The sequence below is a fragment of the Pleurodeles waltl genome, chromosome 7 (assembly GCF_031143425.1).
Source record: "Pleurodeles waltl isolate 20211129_DDA chromosome 7, aPleWal1.hap1.20221129, whole genome shotgun sequence".
Taxonomy (NCBI): Eukaryota; Metazoa; Chordata; class Amphibia; order Caudata; family Salamandridae; genus Pleurodeles; species Pleurodeles waltl.
In genome coordinates this window covers 1046288985-1046298894 of record NC_090446.1, presented here as the reverse complement: position 1 = coordinate 1046298894, position 9910 = coordinate 1046288985, and the positions used below count along the sequence as shown (strand labels likewise).

Below are 9910 nucleotides of genomic sequence, written 5' to 3'. Positions count from 1 at the left end.
GCTCATAGCTCAACCAATCAAGAGCGGCGCAAAGACCTATGTTGACGGTGTTGTAGAGGTTTTACTACGCCTCGGCGGGTCTTTTAGTTGTACGCGACCCTGGGATTGACCTATTAACTACGATGGTAGAAAGCTTCGCCCCCGCACCCTGTTTTAAAAGGGTGGGGTGCAATCGATCTACTATACCCAATATGGCTGCCACAGTGACACTATCGTGAAATGATTTAAGGAGTCTAGTGTTTACTTTGTGCTGTTGGAACGTCCTGCGTATGTCTGACATCAGTACGTTACGAATTTCGTCAGAAGCCGCTGTCTTCTCTTCATTCCAGGTCGTGGCCGGTGTCATTACTGTGTATTTTCGTGTTGTGTGGAATCAGGCTGATTGAGGCTATGGCTGCGGAGGAGCCAGAGCGTGCCGATGGCAAGATTGTCAAAATGGAGGTTGATTACAGCAGCACGGTGGATCAGCGGCTGCCCGAGTGCGAGAAAATGGCTAAGGTGAGCTGAGTCATGTTTGGTACTGGTAGGCCACAATGGATCAGCAAAGGTTGGACGAGTCTTTGTTAACTGAAAATGTGGTAGCGAAGCAGACGCTTTAGGTCATCACAGTCATGGGACAAACTGCACGGGAGTGAGGGAACGAAGATATTTAAGGAAGTGTGAGTAGCAGGGGTCTAGGGTACTCCCCATTGACACTGCCATTTCCTTGAGCACGCCCTCCTTTTAGAGGTATCCATACTCCTAAAAAGCAGTATTCTTCTATAGACACAATGGTCGAAGTAAGGAAATCTGAGAGGCATGGCATGCCCATCCTTTTTACATTTTAGAAAAAAACCTTTCCCCACTTCTTGTGAAAAGACAATCGTCCTGGGACAGTTAATGCCCAGAGCTGAAAAACTTTAGATGAAATGTAAGGCAGGCAGTCTCATGTGTTCTGAAAGGGAGGTGCAAACAGCTGAACAACCCTTCTTGCCAGGTGCCTGCTTCCCTGAAAGAGATGTAAACGTGCACAACTGGTCAGTGCACAAGTGTTGTAAAGGTGCTTGGAAGCCGGTATAGGATTTATTAGATGGAATCCCTTAAGTCTTCCTGATGACACACATTTATTAGTTTTGAGATTTATTGAAATGGAGCTATCAGCTAAGTTGTGAAGTATGTGCTTTTAAGAGGCAGTTATAAAAATTACTCCTAATAAAACAAATTTATTACTTTTGAGAGAGATTGTAAGGGAGATTACCTGTGAAGTGTGTGCTTTTATAAGACAGTTGTAAAAAACATTTGAACTGCATAAACTTTGGTTATTACTTAAAACTATATTTTGGAAGCACTTTTATATCTTAAATCTTTTTGCAGCAGCCTTTATTATACTCTGTGCAGTCCAAGTTTGAAATAATGACTTGCATGTTCATAATGCTTTTTGTAACAGACTGATGATACCTTGTAGCATTAACCATGCACAAGTCACTATTCTCCACTCCATCAACCAGGAATCACGTCAGTGGCTCTCTGGTACAGTGCATTAACTAGTAGAGGTTTCACAATGTACAATAGTGCTTTTCCCACTGATGGACATAATTCACATTTCATTTTAATTTAAGCTGTGCGTTATTTTACATATAGTTACCTGAAGATGAAAGATCGAAAAAAGTTACACAATATTTTGTATTTTTTGCCATGCCTTTGACCCAGCCTCCCTTTGTGCGCAGCATCACAGTTCCCAAACTTTTTTTTTTAGTGCTCTTAAACCACTGCATAAACTTAAAAATAGTAGGCAAATATGCGTCACCACCGTTTTTTTTTGCTAATTAGGCTAACCTCCTATATATTGCAATTTGGCAGCTAACTGGTGGTGTATCCAGTTACCGGGGACGGTGCGTCTGGGCAAGGCTTCTCTCAGCCTGATGGGATCTCTCATGCGAGTTAGTGAAATTGATTGTATTAGCCCATTTGCTGAAAAGGCTTCTCCCCCACCGCATTGCTGAGCATTTTCATTTGATATTTGGGCCCTTTAGTATGCAGTGGGTCATAGAGGCACAAAAGCGGAAGAACATGTACGCCTTTGGTAGCGGGCTCCACGCTGTTGTTGCGGTACCATGTAAACAGCGCAAGGGGCACACCTCGCATCCCTCACCGGGCTCTTGTTTCTTTGGAAACGCTGATTTCTTACCAAGGCTGGATAGGGTGACGTTTAGGAACTGGGAGCAAGGGAGGATGTTATAGATTGAAGTTGTAACAAATGCACACTTAAATCCTTTAGGATTATGTAAGTTTTTTGGTTTTTAAAAACAGTCTGGCTACAAAACATGTCTACTATTCAAGATTAGTAATAGTGCTGTTTGTCTGAGCCAACAAATATAACAGCATTGGTCATATGCAATTAGTCAGTATGGATCTACAGATATAGCATCCGAGTGAAAAGGGCTACTGCTGCCCATTTTAAGCTCTGCTAGAAGTGCTGATTTTATCAAGTAAGAGTAGAACCAATCTGGCCAGAAGTGCTAGCACTATCTATCACCAGTATGCGAGGTCTGCACAGCAGATCCGACTGTCAATTTTAAATAACTAAGTTTTGATAAAATGTGTTAATAAGAATATTAAATTAATGACAGCCATGTTCAGATGTGTCAGTACTAATACAGGAGGGTTGACAATATAATTGTCCGAAGTACACATGACCATGGAAGCTTATTACTCACCCATCATCATGAAATAACTGTGTACACTGTCTCCAATTCACTGCTGTGATGCCCAGTAATATCTCAAAATTTCCAGCATGGATGTGCATCAATGTCCAGATGAGCCTCAGATGTTTCATATTTAGATCGCAATCCACGTGCCTTTTTTAATCTATCAGTTGCCCTTTGCAATAGAGCGTCAGGTTGTACCACCTCTGGTAAATGTGTTGCAGTAAACCGCTTTTCAAAAAGTACATGGTCATTAAAAGTTCCAAACACATACTAACATTTCCCGGAGAACACAACTCCTATGCAGCGCAAATAAATAAACAGAATATAACAAAATGTATTATACATGAAATCTAGAGTGTTCAGCTAGTTTATTTTCCTGCAAATTAGGCTACTGATACCACTCTCATTTCAGATTAGCGTTAGACGATTTTAAAGTTCCATTATTCAGCTAACAGATAATGTGGCGTGGTAGTAGCATCTAATTACGAAACAAGCAACGCAATATTTGTGTGATGTGTTTGACTTTTTGTTTTCCAGAAATAGTAGCAAAAAAGAAATTAATTTGGTGGTTGTGATGCACTGGAGAAAACTGCATAAGGTCATTCATTGAAACACACTGTTTTATCAATTATAAACATTCCATCCAATAAGTCGACTTTCTGTAACACAGTGATACAGTGCACTACTTTAATAACAGAATGTATCTTTTTTTTTGTAGACATGTACGGCATTTAATAGCGTTGGACTGGGCTTTGCTATTTAGTCCACATCACTAATCGCTGAAAAGAACAATGGCACATAAACATAGTAAACAATTAAAACAGTGTACATCGACTGATTCTAAAATATACTAGACAAAAATATTGGTTACGTTAAGTAACAAGAAAGTGGTCTCTGAAGAGCTGTTATGCTTTCTCAGTGAACTTCTGATGTGCTTTCCTGTGAACTGTCACTTATGACTTTTTTTATTCGAAAAGTTTCAAAGCACACATTTCCCTAGGAGTAAAGGTAAAAAAGCACAACTTTCTTTGTGTTCCAGCATCTTCCCAGGGTGTAGAGTAGTGATCACCAAGTCACTAGCAACCACCTTACTAATCATGGAGAAATCATGTACATAATTTAACTCTATTAACTACATTCAACAGCGCACATAAAATACCCAAAAGTAACTTGAAACAAGCAACCTGAAAAGTTAGTCTCTTCCTGTAAGGAAATGCCTCCTTGGCATGGTTGCCCCCTGACTTTTTGCCTTTGCTGATGCTATGTTTACAATTGAAAGTGTGCTGAGGCCTGCTAACCAGGCCCCAGCACCAGTGTTCTTTCCCTAACCTGTACTTTTGTATCCACAATTGGCAGACCCTGGCATCCAGATAAGTCCCTTGTAACTGGTACTTCTAGTACCAAGGGCCCTGATGCCAAGGAAGGTCTCTAAGGGCTGCAGCATGTCTTATGCCACCCTGGAGACCTCTCACTCAGCACAGACACACTGCTTGCCAGCTTGTGTGTGCTAGTGAGAACAAAACGAGTAAGTCGACATGGCACTCCCCTCAGGGTGCCATGCCAGCCTCTCACTGCCTATGCAAGTATAGGTCAGTCACCCCTCTAGCAGGCCTTACAGCCCTAAGGCAGGGTGCACTATACCATAGGTGAGGGTACCAGTGCATGAGCATGGTACCCCTACAGTGTCTAAACAAAACCTTAGACATTGTAAGTGCAGGGTAGCCATAAGAGTATATGGTCTGGGAGTTTGTCAAACACGAACTCCACAGCACCATAATGGCTACACTGAAAACTGGGAAGTTTGGTATCAAACTTCTCTGCACAATAAATGCCCACTGATGCCAGTGTACATTTTATTGCAAAATACACCCCAGAGGGCACCTTAGAGGTGCCCCCTGAAACTTAACCGACTATCTGTGTAGGCTGACTAGTTCCAGCAGCCTGCCACACTAGAGACATGTTGCTGGCCCCATGGGGAGAGTGCCTTTGTCACTCTGAGGGCAGTAACAAAGCCTGCACTGGGTGGAGATGCTAACACCTCCCCCAGGCAGGAGCTGTAACACCTGGCGGTGAGCCTCAAAGGCTCACCCCTTTGTCACAGCCCAGCAGGGCACTCCAGCTTAGTGGAGTTGCCCGCCCCCTCCGGCCACGGCCCCCACTTTTGGCGGCAAGGCTGGAGGGAACAAAGAAAGCAACAAGGAGGAGTCACTGGCCAGTCAGGACAGCCCCTAAGGTGTCCTGAGCTGAGGTGACTCTAACTTTTAGAAATCCTCCATCTTGCAGATGGAGGATTCCCCCAATAGGGTTAGGATTGTGACCCCCTCCCCTTGGGAGGAGGCACAAAGAGGGTGTACCCACCCTCGGGGCTAGTAGCCATTGGCTACTAACCCCCCAGACCTAAACACGCCCTTAAATTTAGTATTTAAGGGCTACCCTGAACCCTAGAAAATTAGATTCCTGCAACAACAAGAAGGACTGCCTAGCTGAAAACCCCTGCAGAGGAAGACCAGAAGACAACAACTGCGTTGGCTCCAGAAACTCACCGGCCTGTCTCCTGCCTTCCAAAGAACTCTGCTCCAGCGACGCCTTCCAAAGGGACCAGCGACCTCTGAATCCTCTGAGGACTGCCCTGCTTCGACGACGACAAGAAACTCCCGAGGACAGCGGACCTGCTCCAAAAAGACTGCAACTTTGTTTCAAGAAGCAGCTTTAAAGAACCCTGCAACTCCCCGCAAGAAGCGTGAGACTTGCAACACTGCACCCGGCGACCCCGACTCGGCTGGTGGAGAACCAACACCTCAGGGAGGACCCCCGGACTACTCTACGACTGTGAGTACCAAAACCTGTCCCCCCCTGAGCCCCCACAGCGCCGCCTGCAGAGGGAATCCCGAGGCTTCCCCTGACCGTGACTCTCTGAAACCTAAGTCCCGACGCCTGGAAAAGACCCTGCACCCGCAGCCCCCAGGACCTGAAGGACCGGACTTTCACTGCAGAAGTGACCCCCAGGAGTCCCTCTCCCTTGCCCAAGTGGAGGTTTCCCCGAGGAAGCCCCCCCTTGCCTGCCTGCAGCGCTGAAGAGATCCCTTGATCTCTCATTGACTTACATTGCGAACCCGACGCTTGTTCTAACACTGCACCCGGCCGCCCCGCGCCGCTGAGGGTGAAATTTCTGTGTGGGCTTGTGTCCCCCCCGGTGCCCTACAAAACCCCCCTGGTCTGCCCTCCGAAGACGCGGGTTCTTACCTGCAAGCAGACCGGAACCGGGGCACCCCCTTCTCTCCATTATAGCCTATGCGTTTTGGGCACCACTTTGAACTCTGCACCTGACCGGCCCTGAGCTGCTGGTGTGGTAACTTTGGGGTTGCTCTGAACCCCCAACGGTGGGCTACCTTGGACCAAGAACTGAACCCTGTAAGTGTCTTACTTACCTGGTAAAACTAACAAAAACTTACCTCCCCCAGGAACTGTGAAAATTGCACTAAGTGTCCACTTTTGAAATAGCTATTTGTGAATAACTTGAAAAGTATACATGCAATTGAAATGATTCAAAGTTCCTAATGTACTTACCTGCAATACCTTTCAAACAAGATATTACATGTTAAATTTGAACCTGTGGTTCTTAAAATAAACTAAGAAAAGATATTTTTCTATAACAAAACCTATTGGCTGGATTTGTCTCTGAGTGTGTGTACCTCATTTATTGTCTATGTGTATGTACAACAAATGCTTAACACTACTCCTTGGATAAGCCTACTGCTCGACCACACTACCACAAAATAGAGCATTAGTATTATCTATTTTTACCACTATTTTACCTCTAAGGGGAACCCTTGGACTCTGTGCATGCTATTCCTTACTTTGAAATAGCACATACAGAGCCAACTTCCTACACTTCCTTTTCGAAAAACAAACATGTTTCCATCAAAAATCCAAAGCATATTTTAAGAATCCACACAAACACATGCCTCCTTCGATGAATTGGCTGCTGTGCTCAACCTAAAAAGGGACTTCTGGGTACTGCATTGGCCGAAGAGGTTGAGGCTGTTGGGCTTTTTAGATGAAGATCTTTATGGGGCCTGATGGGTAATGTAGATGAGGCCAGGCAAGTAATATACAGCAGCTGTTAAGCGGTCATTGAGGGTAGACCTATGAGGTGGAATGGAGTCAAATTTAGAGACTGTTTAGGGATTAATGTACCGAAGCTGAGGAAGCTCAGAGAGCTATTTTAGGGGTTATGCCCACCTTTGTATTGGACGTACTTTTGAAAATTTCATAAAAAACTAAAACTTTGTTTTCCAAAGTGTAACAGAAAAAATAAGCTAGAATTGAGCGTTGACTTCCATTGAATGTTCAATATTAAGTCAGAGGTATATCCGATAGTTACCTCATGTGTCCCTTTACAGCCCCTCCTAATATACTGTCAAGCTTGCAATACATTCAGGTATCCACAATGTAAACATGCTGTCGAGTGCCTGTCTAATGCTGAACCTAGGACGTTTGCTCAAGTTATTAGGTCACAGACTGTCACTCCCCACCTCGACATTTCTGAGATAGAACCACAGAGGTCCCCTAAACTTACATGGTTTGTGTGCTCTGGGTTGTAGAAAATATGTTGTGCGAACTTTAAATGACACCGGAGATTTACACTATTGTACCAGTTTGTGTAATTATCATTTGCTGTAAACATTTCCAGCGAATCACACCATTAAATGCACAAGAACAACAGAACGCAAGCATTGGCTGTTTATGGTGCTTTGTTTAAATGCGTCCACGCTCCACAAGTTGACAAGAGTACACATTTTGCGCTAAAATATAGTGCAAAATAAAAGTTTTACATAATTTTGCTTAAATGTTCTATAAGCATAATTACAAGAAAGCAAACTATGCAATTTTTGCACACCCTTAATAAAAAGTGCACCACTTGGCTGAATCATTACCTATGTTGGCATCTTGACATCAGTCTTTCTATTGGCGTAGTGGACTGCTTAGCCATGTCCTGGCTACCATGCGCTTAGCCAGCAGCAATAGGAAAGCAACATACTTTCAGCTACATATCTCAAGACTGTCATCAGTTGTGATCATTCCAAAGGCGTGTCAGTTATTTTTCACAAGCGTTTAGACTACATTTTCCAGTATTCAAAAATGACTGGGCATTGCTAGGCTAGATGGAAAAAGTTCACTTTAGGGAATGAGCTTCAGAGACAAGAAACACTTCTGGTGGGATTAGTTTTGTGCAGCAGCACTGGAGTGTAGTGAATATGGTTTACACATTTGAGCAGATTGAATTTGTGGCTGTAATTCCTAGAATGCTGTATGCCGTCATCAGTAGCCCCAAGCATCATCATCAATCTCATAAACGAAACAGTGTCCCGTTCCCCATCTGCTTGATGTGGTATAATCACACAAGTCTCTGAAAATAGGCCATGCAATTTAGAGACCCATCCTCTGGTATTTTGGGATTGTGTCAGCAATTCAAAGGTAGGAGGTTAATCTGGGAAATGTGGGAGCACGTATTGCACTGTCTGTCTTAACCTAAAGTATGGGAGCATGTGTAATGCATCTGTTGTTTGGGTACCTATTTGAACTGAGATATCTTCACGAATGTACTCCATTTTAGTTGCATCTTTTGTCGGGAGTGAATGGGGATTGTTCATCTGAGAGGGACAGCAAATATAATCTTGCTAGTTCCCTTTAATGCCCTATGTGTTTAGTGTATCTGACAGTTTAAATCAAGATAATTGACGTAACCTGTGTGATTACCAGCTTTGTTAGAAGCACACCAGATTTAATTTCATCCCTTTCAATAACTAAATGAAAGGAGGAAGCAGTCAAACTGGGGAAACCACTTAATCAAAAAGTGTGATTTGGCTGCATTTCTCAAATGTGTAGTTTATTTAGGGAGCAAAATGAAAAGGTATAGAAGTGTGAGTAACCTCGCCTGTTTTGTCAGAGCAACTGTATCTGCTAGTGAGTGATAGTTCAAGTCGTCTCTAAACCTGGTTCCCCAATCTGTCCATCGTTGGGTATTTCACACAAGCACAGTGGCTAGTCTATTTCTGAGGATGCCCTAAGGGTAGAGAGGGAACATTTTTGATTTTTCACACTTGATTTTTTTCCAGAGAAATTACTGATTATTAAGATTTCTCTAATGATGGGTAGTAAATTGGATGCATAGGTTTTGAAAAGTAGTAGAAGGTAATTTGCGTTTAATCACAATAATATTCTAATTGTAAACTAAATTCCTCTAGGCAAATGAATTCCCCTAGGCTAGTGGTTGCATTCTTAAGGCAAAACAGAAGTGCATAAGATGGTAACCTTGCTTCTGCATCTGCCAGTAGCAGCCAGGTCAGAAACTCAGTTGTTAATGTCCCTAACTCTGGGGTTTGTGTTTGTTGATGTTAAGAGACTTATCAAGTCAAATAGCTCAAAGGCATAAAGAAATATGAGACCACATCTAGCTCCAGTTTCATCAGATTAAATGAGAGAAAACAAGGTCCTTAAACTGTGGGAAGTGGCCCTCCCCTGGAACACATCCTGCCTGGTCTAGGGGCACAAATGTGTCCTTAAGTGGTTGGAGTGTATTGATTATAACTAGGGTCTCTGGAGGTATGCAGCGGGTGAGAAACAACTTATGTGACAGAGCTGACTAAATTATGCAGCAAGAAAATGGTGTTGACTAGAAGGTAGGGTAGATCCACTTCTCCTGGTACCTGCCTTTGTCGGTTATGTCGCCCCTATTCAAGACCACCTTGGCAAAGGACCCAGGGCTTCTGCAACTTACAGTCCCCGGTACACTGTTCTTTGCCTGATGCACGGCCCCCCTGAGTCCTTTTCCCAGTGTGGCCTCGAGTAGAGGCAACATACACGACAACGCCGGGTACCTTGAGAAGTGAATCTACCTCCACCTTCTGGTGACCACCATTTGTATCAGTATCTTTATGGTATTACATATCACTTAGTCACTTTTAGCAGAGTGATTTAAAAACAGGTTCTGACAAATGCCCATTGCACCTTCTTTTGGGAGAAATGAGGGCAGAAACATTTTGACCATGTGTTAGTCAGGAACGAGTTCTCTCCCTGCTTTACACTTTGAGTTTTAATGCTGTCCCTGCTAGACAGAATAAACTTGGATGGTCTGACCAAGCAATAGTTTTATTTCACTACCTCTCACTTTTTACACTGTGCCCATGCTCACCCACACCTCACACTTTAATAGCGTGTGT

General features: G+C 43.6%; 1 protein-coding gene across 1 annotated transcript in view; it reads left to right on the top strand.

Annotated features, from left to right (window-relative positions):
• The first annotated feature begins 285 nt into the window (after positions 1-285).
• Positions 286-9910, top strand: part of PSMD12 (proteasome 26S subunit, non-ATPase 12) — a 124948-nt gene continuing 115323 nt past the window's right edge. Inside the window, exon 1 of the mRNA XM_069199902.1 lies at positions 286-498. Coding sequence (XP_069056003.1) covers positions 391-498 — 108 coding nt within the window. The 5' untranslated portion in view covers positions 286-390. The remainder of the gene's footprint in view (positions 499-9910) is intronic.